Source organism: Pipistrellus hanaki (genome assembly GCF_964339955.1).
Source record: "Pipistrellus hanaki genome assembly, chromosome: 3".
Taxonomy (NCBI): domain Eukaryota; kingdom Metazoa; phylum Chordata; class Mammalia; order Chiroptera; family Vespertilionidae; genus Pipistrellus; species Pipistrellus hanaki.
Window position 1 is genome coordinate 118,851,347 of NC_140505.1, and position 17,915 is coordinate 118,869,261.

At 37.0% G+C, this 17,915-nt stretch overlaps 1 protein-coding gene across 1 annotated transcript in view; it reads right to left on the bottom strand.

Moving 5' to 3' along the window:
* The window catches only part of TMTC2 (transmembrane O-mannosyltransferase targeting cadherins 2), a 401,251-nt gene that overhangs the window by 76,741 nt on the left and 306,595 nt on the right, over nt 1-17,915 (bottom strand). The window contains exon 9 of the mRNA XM_084877291.1: nt 7,856-7,937. Coding sequence (XP_084733417.1) covers nt 7,856-7,937 — 82 coding nt within the window. The remainder of the gene's footprint in view (nt 1-7,855; nt 7,938-17,915) is intronic.

Consider the following 17,915-nt stretch of genomic DNA (forward strand, 5'->3'; position numbering starts at 1 on the left):
AATAAAACTTGGTGGGTGCTAAAGTCTGAATGCTCATGTCCTCCCTAAATCTATGCTTTAAAATCCTAACTCCTCAGGTGATAGTTTTAGAGGCAGGGACTTTGGAGAGCTCTGCCCTCATAAATGAGCCCTCATAAAATAGGCCACAGAGAGACCCCTCACTCCTTCCACCAGGCAAGTATACAAGGAGAAGCCTGGAACCCAGAAGAGGGCCCTCACTGGACCATGCCGGCACCCTGAACTCAGACCCCCAACCTCCAGAATTTTTTGTTGTTTACTGTATAAACCATCTAGTTTTGGTATTCTTTAATAACAGCCTGAAGGAACGATGACAGTGGGACAGAACTGATGTTACCTCAGAATCTCAGGAGCATGGTGTTTTCAGCATTTTACCTATGAGAAAGTGTGGGCTCTGAGAGTTTAAGACACTTGCTTAAAGTCACACAGCGAACAAGCACCCTTTCTGCGTGACCATGCCAGGCCAGGTGACACCTGACTGCGACCACCACCAGTCAGTTTTTTAATGTGTTTTATGAAAGATGCTAACATGCCTCAAAGCGCACACTATATAGGTATTATATGTTGACATATTATAGGTAAGGGTTTTAGTTTTTGCTTTGAAAACTAAAATTTTATATGAGGTATATTTATTTTAATTAGTATTTTATATAACTTCATAACAAAGGTTATTAAAAATAACTTTCAAAGATCAGTAAGTAGTGGATGCAAAATAAGACATATTATATGCATACTCGATTCTTTTAGTCTCCTTTCTCAAAAGACAATTCAAGTAGAACTTAAGGATGGAATGCTTATCAAAAATGCACAAGTTCCACGAGAAACCACAAACACAAATCAGAAAGGATATATCACCCCTCTGATTTCAGCAGTACAATGTACAATAGCTAAGATTTAGAAACAGCCTAAATGCCCATCAGCAGATGAGTGGATTAAAAAACTGTGGTACATCTACACAATGAAATACTATGCTGCTGTAAAAAAGAAGGAACTTTTACCATTTGCAACAGCATGGATGGAACTGGAGAGCATTATGCTAAGCGAAATAAGCCAGTCAGAGAAAGATAAATATTGCATGATCTCACTCATATGTGGGATATAATAATCAATATAATTTGATGAACAAGAATAGATCCAGAGACAAATGGTAGGGGAGGGAGTTAGAGAGCAACCAAAGAACTTGTATGCATCATATTAGCATAGCCAATGGACACAGACACTGGGGCGGTGGGGGCTTGCCCAGGGTGGGAATGGTTGGGGGTGGGAGAGCTTAATTGGGGCAAAAGAAGACATATGTAAAATTTTAGACAATAAAAAATATATTTAAAAAAACCTGCACAAATTCCATAAAGATTTCTCAATCTTCCTTTCAGGTCTTTTGTGACTTCAGAAAAAAGAGGGGGGGGAAAATACCAGATAGATAAAGATTGCCTCATGGGAGGGGGGTGCAATTGAGGAAAAAGAAGACATATGTAAAACTTTACACAATAAAAAATAAAAATAAAATAAAATAATAACTGAGGCAAAATTTTTTAAAAAATTGCCTCATCACTTGATAAATTTAGGACCTTAAATGAGTTGTGCATATTTTATAAGTACTGTAGAAAATAGTCTTCAACCTCTGAAAGCCCCTAATGATAAGTGTTTGATACACATTACATCACCTAACAGTAGAGCATCCATGGATATAAATAAAATCTCTGTTCGTCTTGCATACTGACATAGGAGTCAATGACAATGCAGAGCAGCAGTCAGGAACGCTCTGGTTCCTTGGGCAGCCCACCTCACAGTTTGCCCACTTCATTCCTCATCTGTAACATGGACACAGGTGACTTCCCCACTTGGCTTTTGTGGGGATTAAATGAGATGCTACATGTGAATTTCTAAGGTCTCAGAAGTACTCAGCAAATGCTTGTACTATTATTATATTTGATAAATTCATCATGGAAATATGGTATATAATAAATAATTCAGGCAAGATGCTTTTCTCTACTTTATTCCTTTCTCTTTAATGCTTATGTCTTAAATTTTACATGTTGAGTTCTGTTAAATAAATTATAATTTAAAAATAAATAATTATCTAGCTATTGTAATACTTTTCCTATCTTTCCTACAAATGATAAATTAAAATACTCATTATTTTTCATTTTATTAAAGCCTACATTACTTCATAATGTGCTCATTAAAGAAAATGTGAAATAAGTAAAAACATTAAGCCTGCCTCCCCCCCCCCCCCCCCCCGCAAAAAAACAAACAAAACCCAACTGGCTACAGAAGTCCAAAAAGCTAAAACATCCATTCTTAACATTATTTATTTTGTTTTGCCTTTTTAATGACACAGTTATGTTATAGAATTAACCATACTTTATTTACACCTTGGGCAACAGTCTCATTACATATTTTTTATAAACATAACATAGGATTTATAAAAGTTTATCAAATGGGAATAACCTTTATTTAATCATTTCCCACTTTCAAGCATTTCCTATTTTTGCCTTCAATAAATAAAAATGGTTTTCCAATTACTGTATTTGTTTATATCTTTAAACATTAAAAAACTTAAATTTCCTTAAGAGAATAACTACTGAAACTAAGAGCTAGAGCATCTCAAGGGAATTCAGTTACCTGAATTTAAATTTCTTTGATTTCTAATAAAATTGTATGCTTACCTGCCTTTTAAAACCTGTTATATTTTCTCTTTTAGGAATTATTTGTTCAAATCCCTTGGTCTTTGTACACTATTTATTTTCCTTGCAGTTTTACAGTTTCTCATGTCTTAAATACACTGAGCTTTTGCTTTAATGGAAATTATTTCCTATCACTTTACTATTTGTTCTTTAACTATAGTCCTTTTGTAAAAAACATTAATCCTTTAATTTTTCCTTTAGTTTTTGCTTGTATGCTTAGAGAATCCTTTTCTTGTCCCCAACCCTCTTTTTACTCATGTGAAAGTTTTAATTCCAAAAGGCTTTGGAAAGTATCTCACATAAAACACACATAGGTAAGAACATCAAATAATATTAAATTATTAGACACACTGTAGTAACATGGAATGTTAAAATAAAAAAAATAGGTAAGAATTAAAATAGTATGGAATAACATTTAAAAATAGTATCCATTTCTCTTTTTTTTATTAAATATATTTTATTGAGTTTTTACAGAGAGGAAGGGAGAGGGACAGAGAGCTAGAAACATCGATGAGAGAGAAACATCAACCAGCTGCCTCCAGCACACCTCCCACTGGGGATGTGCCCGCAACCAAGGTACATGCACTTGACCGGAATAATGAACCTGTGAATGGCCTGTGCTATCCTTGGGACTAAGCACTGATATTTTCACAAAATGTTTTGATCTAAAGCAGGAAATTTTACCAGTAATTGTAACCTTAAGGTAATTTTGCAAACATTCACCAAAAATGCATTTTCATTTTTAATCAAAGAAATATCATTATTTAGGTCACCCCAGTGAAAGCACACAGGCCTGTGGCGCTGCCTGGCCCAAGTGAGTGGGACATCAGGATGGGGGCGGGGCCTCAGTGGAGAGCTCTCAGCATGCCTGTCTGAAGGTGCAAAGAGGAAGGGAGAACACATAGGCATTTAGGGGGTTTAGGCCAGGAAGGGAGTGCTGTTAGGGCCATCAGAGGAGCAGTTAGAGGCATCAGGCAGGCAGGCAGGTGAGTGCTTAGGAGCCAATGGATCTGGATTGAGAGAGAGATCCAAGATTGGAGAGGTTGCAGGCCAGGCTGAAGGACCCCCACCTCCACATGCATGAATTCCATGCACCAGGCCACTAGTATTCTATAAAATGGTCCAATTTATTGAGTCATTTTCTAGACTTGCCTAGCTTTCTTTCTCACAAGCAACCTAAAGATTAAAAGGCAATCTGCAATGCAATCCCTCCTCCCTAGATACAAAACTAGAAGATTCAAAATACAAGTAATTGATAGTGCTTTGGAATACTGCCTTCTAATTGCGATTGCAGCCAGTTTAAATTCCTAAAATTCTCCCTGTCCAGTCCCAACTGGGTGCTATTTTGCAAGTCAATTGTATCATTGATAAACAAATAAAAAACACACAAAATCACCCTGGGTAGTGAATTTCTAATAGAACAAAACTCACCTACTCTGCATTTTCACAGGCATTTGACAGAGCATTTTGAAAAGATTCAGAACAACATGCATATTTCATTTAAACATTTATTTTTAAGCTGAGGAGTTACTGTTATTCATTCAATCCATGGGTATAAGTATTCCAGGAATATCTATAAATAGTAACTGATATGAAACTCATAGTATGTATCTTCTTGGACAAGAATAAAAATTCTAATGAAATAAACTTTCAGTCAATTTTGGAACACATATCCAATTCTAAAATAGAGAGTGCTCCTGAATTCAACTGACAACTACTGCAGCACAGTTCCATTGGCACAAAATGGAAAACAAGTCCCCTTTATTTTTAATTATCTTATGAAGAAGGTACGTATATTCCCACAACCACTTCCTAGTCCAAGCCACCATCATTTCCGGCCTAAAACCCCAACAGAGCTCCCTCTGCTCTATTCTGACCTCTCTGGTCCTGTCCTGCTCTTCCAGTAGCATAATAAAGTGCAAACTCCTTGTTTTGGTCTACAAAGCCCATGAGCTCTACTTCTGCCTCCTCTACAGTCTTACCTCCTCCACTCAATCTACTCTTCCTGCACAATCTACTCTTACTCACATTAGCCTTCTTGTCCTGCTGTGAAAGTAAACTTGGTCTTGCCTGTAATATTTGAACTTACTGTTTCTTCTGTCTGAAAATCTTTTACCTCATTCTTCAAATAGCTGACTTAAGCTTTCGGATTTCAAATATAATCTCTTCAAAGATGCTCTACCTTACTCTTGGTTTCAACATGTACCTGACTTCTCATCTAATTACCTACAAAAATGAGAATATGCTGATAGTTTTCTATATCATCCTATTCACCTATTCACTTTCTAAAAACATAACAATGCCTTGCATCTATTAGATTTATATTTTACATGTTAACATTAATAAAAAACTTTTCTTAAGAATTTTAAACTGTCATGACTTATATGACTTTGACAATTTAAAACTAAACAAAGGGGCCGACTAATAAAAAAAGAAAATCTATCCAATATTTACACACCCATTTGCCTATCTACCAATGTTGCGAGAAGAAATAGAACATATAGCAGAAAAAGCAATAGCGGTTATAAAAGAACCCCAAATTTAGTTACCCACAACTAACTTACACATGTCAACTTCGTTTTCCTAGACTTTGATTTATATATCAAATGGGTTATGTTAGATAATTTTAAAAGAAATTTCCAGTTGTAAATTTTAGTCATTTGAAATATATACCCCTAAATTAAATATCATTAATATTCCATTAAATGCGCATTTTTAATAACTTGACACAGGGAAATAGACATTTCAATCACTCAGTTATGGATTTTCTATCCATTTGTAGCAATAGATTATTTGTGCTATAATTTTTCCTTTTGATGTCTCATCTTTTTTTTTTTAAAATATATTTTATTGATTTTTTTACAGAGAGGAGGAGAAAGGGATAGAAAGCTAGAAACGTCGATGAGAGACAAACATCGACCAGCTGCCTCTTGCACACCCCCTACCGGGGATGTGCCCGCAACTAATGTACATGCCCTTGACCGGAATCGAACCTGGGACCTTTCAGTCCGCAGACCGACACTCTACCACTGAGCCAAACCAGTTTCGGCTTGATGTCTCATCTTGAGTGTCTTCCGTTTTCTACCCAAGAGTAGGAAAAAGAATATTATAAGATTACACTGAATTATGTAGTCATTCCTTCATTAAGAAATAAATCTACTTCTGATAATGATGTATGCCAAGATTTTTAAATAATCCAGGGGTACTAAAAAGAATCAGTTTTTAACACATTTATTTGGTAAACATGTGTTACTACTGTTTTCTAAAAAACATACAATAATAAATTTGTTGCACTTTCTGTTAAAATTAAATCCAGCCCAGATGGTGTGGCTAAGTGACTGAGCATTGACCCATGAACCAGGAGGTCACTAGTTCAATTCCCGATCAGGGCACATGACTGGGATGCAGGCTTGATCCCCAGTAGGGGCATGCAGAAGCAGCCAATCGGCATTCTCATCATTAATGTTTCTATCTCTCTCTTCCTCTCTTTCTAAAACAAATAAAAACATATAAAAAATGAAAATAAATCCAAAAATTTCTCATGGGAGCATTACTCATTACTACCACACTGGGAAAAAAAATCATAAGTATGATATAGTATAAAGGTAATAATAATACATACATACAAAGATAAAAGTGTGGAAAGACAGACCAGCCAGAATAGAAGGAGATTAAGGGGACTAACTCTTCAATGAAATAGTGATATTTTCCATTTCAATTCAAAGGAAGCAATGATAAAGTTTAAAGGAATTGGTTGTGAAAAATCTAAAGCACACAATAAAATGATGGGGAAACAAACTTAGAAATGCAGTTAAATACAATCAGTTTGAGGCAAAAGGAAATGCTGGCAGCAAGATAAAGAAAAAACAACAACAAGCCTATTTCATAAGATGCAATGGCAGGAGGTCCTGCAGCACTCAGAGTGAATAATCATGGGACTATTCTAATGCACAGGAGGGGTACCCACAACAGTATCCACCAGAAAATCCTAAATTAAAATGCTTCATATAAGAACACCTGTAATAATAAGTTCTGTAGCAAACTTAAATTAGTTGACGGCTATCTCAACCTGGCAGTGAAACAAAAGCAGAAGTGGTTAGACAATAAGTTGTGTGAAATTACATGCTGTGTTATGCTGGAAAGATAAAGCATCCCAAACCTATAAACATATCCAAACAATATAAATAAACACATGGGCTTGTGGTTGGTTCAGGGTATCCTCCATTTGACCATTTCCATGTTCCTACTCATAGCCTGTCATTGATTTATTGTTACTCACTGGAGAATGCAAAAACAAATTAAATATTGTATAAGCATATTAGCTTTAATTCCTCAAGATTTAATTTTCATCCACCTTTAAGTTTACTATTTGATAATAACTGATACACAGCAAAAAACAGTGGTCAAAAAATATGTTTGTTTGTTTTTCCCCCCAAGGGATCAGCAAACGGAAATGTTCTGTGGCTGACCGAAAACCATTCCAACTGCAAATCTGGTTGAAATAAGCACATCTTTCACAACAACAAACAAGCTACATTACTGTGCCTCCCTTAACACATGACTCACTACTAATGACAGAGTGGAGTATGACAGAGTTGTTTTGTAAGTTCACCCCGGTATGATTAAGGCCCAGGCTACACTGCATGAGAGAGCCATCCTTTACACTTTGCACAGTGGACCCTTGACCTCAATCTCAGGCATGGAGAGGCTGGTGTGCATCCATATCTTCCACAAAGCAAGATTTTGAGGCCAAAATGTAAACCTCCAGAGCTTCAAAATGACACATAAAAAGTGCGTTATCATTTACAATGAAAAGAGAGCCAGTAGTTGGATTATATACGATACATCAGGCCAGGAGAGAGGTGTTTTCCCAACAAGATTTCATTAAAACTCCACAGTGATGTTGAGTGAAACAACTGTGAAAATGCCTTCCCTACCGAAGTCCTATGAAAATGACTAAAGGAAAACATAGTGGATAGCCCTCTTTAAGATACCCATTTTGGGTGATAAGGGAAGACTATGGAATGAGGCTAACTCTGACACAACAAAATCAGTGTCCTCCCAAATTGTTCTTTGCTAGCAAAACCTAAAGCTCACGCCAACATTAGCAGGAAATGTGGGGGACATGGAAAAAACTCTCGACCACTCACCATAATGCATGTAACAGTTTCCTTTGGTGGGATCCAGCTCAATAGCCTTCAAGAAGAACTTTTCAGCCTCACTCTTACGACCCTTGAAAAACAAAGAAAATGGATGATTCAGCAGCGGATCATGAGGGATTCTTGTCCTCCTGGGCCCCAGTGAAGTGGACTGATGTCTACTTGATAATCATCATAAAAATGTATTGTTCTTATCTGAACAAAGATGATCAAGGAGAATGTACTGAGAGAGAAGACTGAAGCAGGAGTCCTGGGAAATACCAAGATTAGAAGAACAGACAAAAGTTCAATAAGAGCAAAGAGAAGAAGCCAGGCAGGGAAACAAGAAAGAAAAGTAAAATATGGTTTCAGAGAAACCGAAAGAATAAGATAGATTCTTAGGAATAATGAGAAACACCATCATTATTGTTTACTCTATATTCTCCCTACAATTGCTTCCTTTTCATTCCTTCTTCTTCCTTGTAAAGAATTATGGCCATTTTAGCTTTGGAGAGGATTTATCCTAATTGCTCACTTTCTACATGAAGAAACTAGTCAAATTTGTTGAATATCAAACAATTCAATTTATCTAGGACTTGCTGCTGCCATTCAGGACTAACATACTGCTAATCCAGGATTCAATCCAAAATTAGGTTATCTTCCTAGCTATAGCTTTAAATAAACATTACTGCCTGCATCTATGCTGACCCCAAGTGGCATCGAGGCACTGGGGAGTGTCCAGTAGCTATGGTCCCAAGCTAAACACACACACACACAATCTTATCTACTTGTTCCTTCTAATTTATATACTACCTACTACATGAACTTGAAATGATTTTTTTTCTTTTTTGAAACCACTATTACAAAGATAAATCTTCCAAAACTAGAAGTTTTTTTCTAATTTTCTACCCTACCTGAAACTTTAATTCATTTTTCCATATACCTTCCCCTTTAAGTTTTTCCCCTTATTTAAAAGATTCATTCTTGCTTACACATGCTCTGCTCATTCATTTCCTAGAAGGAAAGACCTAGCCTACAGTCTCTGCCACCTATAGCTAGTGTTCACCCAATAATCAGAAAACTGAGTTCATTTCTTCTTTTACTTTAATAATGCTACTCCAGTCAAGAAGCCCTCTTTAACTCACACATCTCATCAAATATTCAGCAGTTAAAATTTTAATTCCCTCAAATATTTCTCTCAACATTGTAACTTCAAATGGAAAAAAGGAAAACACAAGCAAAATACTTCATATACATATCATACTTCCATGAAGTCAGTAAAAATTCGCAATAATCTTACCAAATTAGGATTCTTAGATGATAAAATTACTGTAATGAGTTAGTCTAAAATATGAATTAAGAGCTAGGTGCCAGGCACATGGGGAATTGCCCGGCTTGCCTGCTGGCCAAACTCCTGGTGGAGGGGACAATTTGCATATTAGCCTTTTATTATATAGGATATACACTGAGTGGCCAGATTATTATGCGATCAGATCATAATATGGCCACTTAGTGTATTTCATCTCTTAACTGGAATTTCTCTATTGCAAACCAGAAGATAGATGGAACACAGTAAATACTCGGTATGATACTATAAGAATGAATACAGGTCATTACACATTTGTAAAATCCCATGGAATATATAACACAAAGAGTGAACCCTAATGTAAACTATGGGTTTTAATTAATAGCAATGTGTCTGTATTAGCTCATCAATTGTAACAAATGCATGTCACTAATGCAAGTTCATAATAATAGGAAAGCTATGTGAAGGGTGGCAAGATGGTTAGGGAGCATGTGGAAATTATCTGTACATTTGATTCAATTTTTTTATATCTAACACTTCTCTAAAAATAAAGCATATTATTTCAAAAGAAGATAATGAAATAGTTCAAAGGATATTAAATTTCTGAGGTAACACATATAAAATCATTATTATATACTTACGTACACTGCAATTTTATAATAAATGTTAAAATTATTATTTTATATGTACATATATAGTGTGCAACAGAATGCAGAATTCTGAATAACAAAGAATATGTCCTTTTACACACACCGCCTCAAAAACACATGGTCAGCTTTAAATAATCACTGGAAAATGATGTATAAAGAACTTGCAGATGATATTAAAAGAAAGATGCACAAAGAAAACTATCATTGGTAGAGTCTGTACAAATATTGTATGCAAAGATAAAAAGGATCTGTGAACTTTCTTCCACTTAAGTTTTTTAGGACATAAGAGAAACAACTGGTTCATTTATCAATGTCATAGTAAATAGGGTAGTAAAATCCTCATCTGTAGTCAACTGGCAAAATAATCGTATACAGCATTAGAAACAGCCACCAGAACGCAAAGGGCAGTGGTCTCTGGTTACTCCGGGGACCAGGTTATTAAAGCCAATGGGTCCCACCAGTTCCTAGCTACAAAATAAACACTGAAGGACAGAACACTCTTTCTGGGGGTAAGTATCAGGCCGTCATGCAAAAACCTATCTTTTTGCCTTGACTACTATTTATTTAGTAAAGTGCCAAATAATAAAGAAGAAAATAATATCCTAACAAGAATATACAAAATCAAGAATGAACAAAATTCTTAAGCCATGTAGATACACACATTACTAGCTCTTACAAAGAGCTGAAATATAACACTCCACTCGGTGACCCCACTTCTAGGAATATATCCTAAGAACCCTGAAACACCAATCAGAAAGAATGCATGCACCCCTATGTTCATAGTTAATTTACAATGGCTAAGATCTGGAAATAGTCCAAGTGCCTGCCCATCAGTAGAGGAGTGAATAAAAAAGATATGGTACGTTTACACAAGAAAATACTATGCAACTGTATAAAAAGGATGTCTTACTCTTCGAGACAGCACAGAGGGAGCTGGAGAGTATTAAGCTAAGCAAAATAAGCCAGTCAGAGAAAGACAAGTATCGCATGATCTCACTTATATGTGGAATCTAAGTAACAAAATAAACTGATAAATGGAGTGGATCCAGAGACATGGAATCATGCAACGGAAGAAAGAATCTCAGAAGGAAGAGAGGGAGTAGGAGTGGGAAGATACCAACCAAAGAACTTATATGCATAACCCCATGGACACAGAAAACCGTGTGGTAGGCCTGGTGGGGGAAGTTACAGGGTGGAAGGGGTCGATGGGGTTGGGGGGAAAGGGGACATCTGGAATACTTTCAACAATAAGGATGCATTTTTAAAAAATTACTCTTTCAACTACCATTGCTTTAGAGGGATGGTAGTTAAGAAGAGAAGAGAATAAGGTTTCTCAGCATGTTTTTCTGGTTGTCTTTTAGATTACATCAGCATTTCCTAAAAGCATTATGGAGTAACCACTGGCTGTACAAACTCCTCAGATCAAGCACCATTACTCATTTGGTACACTGGCTTGGATTTTTGGACATGTGTGTTGGTTCAGAAAGAAAGAAAAAGGGGAGGGGAGAGACTGTGGTCAACTGTGACAAATAAGGGAAATGTAAGTTAAGAGGCTCAGGCTCTTCTGCCAGTTCTGTGACTTGTTTATTTGTTTGTTCCTTTATTTTTGTAGGTTAAAAATTATTTATTGAATGCCTACCATTTTCCTTACACAGTTCTGAGTACCAGGGATATAACGATGAACAGAGTGCTTACCCTCTGTTCTAGTCACAGGAGGCACATAATGAACATATTGCCCAGTAGTAAAGGGATTAATTAGTCTCAGAGCACAGTGGGCAAACAATTTTTCCAATTCTCTTTCAGAGAACTAGCCTAGACAGACAAGCCTGTGTTTGAATCTTGCTCCCTCTACTTACTGAACTGTATGACTATGAGTATCTTTTGTAATAACTGAGTCTCTTTTTCCTCATTTGGAAAAGTGAACACAGTTGTGAAGGATGGCTAATAAAATCACAAATAACTAGCTTCAGATCTGGCATATAAAGTTCTGCCATTCTTTGGTTTTTCTTTCTTCTATCTCTTAAAAAGAATTCGTCCTCCCAAGTTTAATGTCGCCAAGTGGTTCCTAATTACCAAAATTCAAAAATCCATTTTAGAATTTCATGTCATGGTAGCAACTAAATTTCACTATTTTCCTACAAAATGACTCTCACTACTAACGCTTTCTCCTCTCTCAAATAAAAGCTTTTTCAGTTCACATCTAGAGTGCAACAATAGATTTCAGATTTCCTCACTGAATTTCATTTCACAGATTAATATTTCTTAAGCAGAACTGTTTTTGTGATGCCCTTATCCAAAAATATTTTAATAACTCCATGTTTCCACTTTTTTCCTTCTATTTTTTTAAATAATTTTTATTGTTTAAAGTATTACATATGTTTCTTCCCCCCCCACTGACCCCATTCAGCCCATCCTAGCCCCCTGCCGCAGGCCTTCAGCACCCTATTGTATGTGTCCATGGGTTATGCATATATGCATACAAGGACCTTGGTTGATTACTTCCCATCCACCCACCCTCCCCTGCCTTCCCTCTGAGATTTCACACTCTGTTCCATGCCTCCAGGTCTCTGGATCCACTCCGTTTATCAGTTTATTATTTTGTTGCTTAGATTCCAACATATGAGTGTGATCATGTAATACTTGTCTTTCTCTAACTGACATTTCACTTAGCATGATGCTCTCTGGGTTCCTCCATGCTGTCTCAGAGGGTAAGAGATCCCTCTTTTTTTATAAATGTATAGTATTCCATTGTAAAAGTCTTCGCTCCTCAAAAGAAAAAAAAATCATTTAAAAAATCTAACAGTTCAATTAATTCCTACCAACCAAAATGATTTACATCAAATCACTTAATTCTTATGTCCCTTAAAGACACTAACTATACTCTACCAGAGCTAACCTTCATTAGCGGCAAAGGGAAGGGACAGGGCAGGGGTGACTTTCATGATAAAATACTTTATATCTATCCTACCAAAACATTTCCCTCATCAAATTATCACATACCTAAATTTTGACTATGACATTCATATTTTAGGGAGAGAATAATGTTTCTTCTGGGATGCATTATAATAGAACAAGAATACTGGATACAAAAATGAATGTGGCTGAATAGTTTACTGATAATATATTGTGTTTTTCTTCCCTGAATTGTCTCTCAAGTCTCATTTTCTATGAATATCAATCCTTTTGGGACCTCTTTTCCTAAACACCCATAGCAGACACTTCCTGAAGGATGCCTGGAATATCGTATCATCTTAAGGCCTAAGTTCATGGAAAGGCAACAGATGACACTGAGGGTGGCTAACGGGGATAGGGAGCTGTTCAGGGGCACCCTCCAGAAGAAGTGCCAAAACCTCAGCAGGGCAGGATGCCTCTGTGGTATGCCTAGGCTGAGGCTGGGCCCCAGAACCAGAACTCCCAACCTGGGCAAGGCTTCCTTGAAACCCATCCCAAGTGCTACAGTAGAGCCATCAGACTTCAGCTCAGACCAAGTTGAGGAGGGCAGCTTCTCCCCAGGCTTGTGAGCATCATTAAGTCTCCCAGACGTAGCTGAAACTCTGGGAGGAAAGGAGGCCACAAAACAGGCTGAAATGGAATGGCTGGCCAGAGCAGGATGGAAGACTGCAGTACACTGAATTCCACTCAGAGAAGATAAAGTGGATTATTCACATACAGCTGACTTTCTGGCCTGGAAGTCAGACATAGTAAATGAGCAATGGGCACAAAAAAGCAGTATACAAATTTCAAAAAATAATGGCCAATAGCTCTATAAAAGCATGTTAAACTTACTCAATATTTAATTTACCTAAAATTTAAATAATTTAGATCTAAAATTTCATTGAGATTCTATTATTCCCCTGTTAATAAAGTTCCCCTCAAGATAATAGAACTCAGTATTACTAAGGGTTCATAAAAATAGGTGTTTATATCAAACATAGCTAAAATATAGTAAACTGTGATAGGACCTTCTGGAGACCTTTTGCTATATATCAAAAGTCTTTAAAATCATTCTATTTGTAGTTATTTACCTAAAGGAAACACCTGTAAGTACAAAAGGGTGGCAATTCATCTTCATTGCAGAATTATTTATACAAACTCAATGTCCACCAGTATAGACTTGGTAAACCAAATGTCATTTCAATGAAACCCTATGAATCCATTAAAATGATTTTGTAGCAAAGTTTTAAACCACAAGAGATCTTCAGCACCCACTGCTAAATGAAATACACTATAGTTTATGTGCTAATTACTTGTGTGTTGTTGTTGTTTTAAACTGAAAGAATATTTTTAAGAGGAGATTAACACTATCTGAATCAAAGGATAATTTTACTGCTGGGGTTTCAAAGGTGAATGAAAGTATTAATTCCTCAGTATTTCAAGAATGATGGGGAGATAGCCGAGACCGGTTTGGCTCAATGGACAGAGCGTCGGCTTGGGGACTGAAGGGTCCCGGGTTCGATTCCGGTCAAGGGCATGTACCTTGGTTGCGGGCATATCCCCAGTAGGGGGTGTGCAAGAGGCAGCTGATCGATGACTCTCTCTCATCGATGTTTCTAACTCTCTATCTCTCTCCCTTCCTCTCTGTACAAAATCAATAAAATATATTTAAAAAAAAAAAAAAAAAAGAATGATGGGGAGAGAAGTACTCATCTGGAGTGGACTGATAAACATAGTGCTTTGTTATGTCGACTTGTGTCTTGAGAACACAGTACACTTAGTCTACTGAGAAGGGCAAAAGAAAGCTTCAGAGATGTGACGTTTCATGCCATAGAAATGGAATAAGCTATGTTCTATCAAGACAAAGTTCCTGCCCTCCTACGGTTCACATCCTAGTGGTGTAATGGGTAGTTTGCACAGGAGAAGGCGACACTGTCAGTTGCTCTTAAGTACTCTGATAAAATATAACATGGGCCAAGGGAAAAGAGCAATACTCTCCTGGGGTTGGAATGGGGTGATGTTTGATAATGTGGTCAAGAAAGGCATTTAGTGACATTTGAGAAGCGACCTAAGAAAAGGACGCAAGTGAGCCATGCAAAGGTTGGGTGTGCATGGAGTGTTAGGGCCTCACAAGACCGTCAATAGGGCACCGGTGGAGTACACCCCCAAAGAATCATAGGGAAGGAGTGTGAGAGATGGGAGGCACCAGATCATGTAGGATCTCGTATGCTCTGTGAGAGGTTTGGAATTAATTTTCTTTTTTGGAAGTGCAAACCACAGTTTCAGTATTGGATGCCACATGTTGCTCTGACTCATATAATTTCCTTGATGTTAACAAGCAAAGGGTTGAACTGTCTCCAGGAACTGCACAAAATTATGGAACACTTCATGAATCTGTGTGTCATCCTTGGGCGGGAGCCATGCTAATCCTCACTGTATCATTTTAATTTTAGTGTATGTGCTGCTGAAGCAAGCACTAAAATCTCTTTTGATCAGGAAGGAACACAACGGGATTTTAAATAAAGGTACAAAAAAAACACTGTAGAATTTCCCCACAGTATTTGGGTGGACATACTGACTCTAGGGGACAAGAGAAAACAGAAAGACCACCTAGAAGGTTATTAATATTCCATGGCTAAGAGTCAAGGGAAGCAGTGGAGGTGGTGAGATGTGGCTAGATTTGGAATCTCCTGAAGATAGGTGGCTGAAGGACAGAGTATGGATGGTTTTAACATAAAAATTAGAGTTACATACCAAGATGAATGCAGGTATCACTTCACCACACAGGAAAGACTGGGAAAAAGTGTTGGTAGGAAGGTGCATGTGTAATGGAGCAATCAAGTTCTATCTGATGGAGACGTTAGGACAAGAGAGATTGGAGAACTAATTCAGAAAGACTGGCCAGACAGGAGGCCACAGACCAGACATTATCAAGGAAAGGAACATCGGCTCTCTGGTACCTTGCATGAAAATAAAATAAAAGAGAAAGATTTATAAGAATCCCAGGGATGAGGGGGGAAAAGTAAAAAACAAACAAACAAACAAACAACAACAAAAACCCTAAAAAGCAAAGAGAAAAAACTAAAAACCCTTGCATTTAAACCATGTTTTGAATAAGAAAGAAAAATATATCTTAAAACCATCATAAAATATAAACATTTAGGACCATTTAAAATAACTGTTTTAAATAACTATCTTGCCTTTTATAAATATTTAAAATATTTGATAATTTTCAAATATATATTACATGTTGCTTTCACCAGAGCTTGCATGTTATAGCTTAAGGTATAAACACAAAAGAGCTAATTTCTAAAATATTACATAACTGAAGGTGTTTAGCTTATTTAGATTTCCTGTTATACTACAAGTTTTCATTTCCTTTCTACATCTGTTCATTTGTGTATTTTCCCTTGAAGCTTAAAGAGGTCATCCACACATACTATAAGAACATTTCAGCGGGATATAATTAATTTGACAGGATACAACCACATTGTAAGCTCCATTTGGCCAAATGACTTAGGCTGTTAGCACCACTATACTGAGCTCAAAATCAAGTTAAAACCAGTCTCCCAATAACTCTTCTCCATTCATGATCTCAGTTATTAAGAAGAGTTTTCAGATATTTTATTAAATGTTTGAGTAAATTGTGGTGAAATAAAATGTATAATTAAATTATAGGTAAAGTATCCTAGAATTGTCCTTTAAAGTTATGCAAATCATTTTTAAATTTCAAATTTGGCTAATTTCAGATTTTATAATATCTTCAATCACAAACTAAACAGAAATATGCCTATTTTTACTTTACTCTATTTATTTATTTTTTGAAACATATTTTTATTGATTTCAGAGAAGAAGGAAAAGGGAGAGATTGGTAGAAATATCAATGAGAGAGAATTATTGATTGGCTGCTTTCTGCCTGCCCCTAATAGGGACTGAGCCTGCAACCTGGGCATGTGCTCTGACCCATAATTGAACTGTGACCTCCAGGTTCATGGGTCTATGCTCAACCATTGAGGCACACTGGCCAAGCTAAACATGCCTATGTCTAATTAAAATAATGAGATTTGCTGAAACCTGTTTGGCTTAGTGGAATGAGCGTCAACCTGCGGACTGAAAGGTCCCAGGTTCGATTCCGGTCAAGGGCATGTACCTTGGTTGTGGGCACATCCCCAGTAGGGGGTGTGCAAGAGGCAGCTGAAGGATGATGATTCTCTCTCATCAATGTTTCTAGCCCTCTATCCCTCTCTCCTTCTCTCTGTAAAAAAATCAATAAAATATTTTAAAAAATAAAAAAATAAAATAATGAGATTTCAGGAATCTATTGAATTTATTAACTTGCTTCCTTAATTCAACAAGTATTTATTGGGCACCTACTATATGCCGAGCACTGTGTTAGCATCTGGATGAAAATGGTGAAGAAGAACAGACACAAAGTCCGCCCATGGTGCTTCCCAAACTGTAGCTCTTATAAATCCACACAAACAAGGGTTGTGAATTTCTCTGAGAACAGTCGGTTTGACCTAGTTGCAGGACTCAGGAAAGGTTTCCAAAGGGACTGCTGATTCCTCTAAAAATCTGAAAGATGTGTCTGATTAACTGCCTGAAGGTGAGACATGGTGTTCTAAGGCAAGGCCCGAAAAGGTAGAGCCCCAGGGCAGCAAAACAGAAACACTGCTTGGAGCTCAGGGTGAGACAGGGGAGGGTGGAGTGGGCCAGGAGAAAATGCAAGGAAGAGTAGAGTGCACCTGGCTTACAAATTACATCAGGGAATTTGCAGTTATTTGCTTTATAAATATCACTGAGGGAGTGTGAATGACATTGAAATGGGAACGGAAGGGATGTAGGCAGATTAGCACAGGTTGTTAAAAAAAGCTCCATGAAGCTGCTAATGGAAATGAGGATTAGTGTGCTGACATGGGGGATAGTCAAGTAATATAGAGAGGATTGCAACACAGGACAGGGGTTGGGATGAGGGAGGTGAGGTAACAAGATCTCCTCTATGTTCCTGTTTGTGAAACTGAAGAAAAGCTGGTAAATAACAGAAAACAAAACAAACAAAAACAAACAAACAGAAAACAGGTGAAGAAAGTAACTTATGAATCCAGTTTTGAGAATTGTAGAGATTGAGGTACCTATGAGATTCAGTCTGAGATGTCAGGCAGAATCAAGAGGTCAAAGGTAA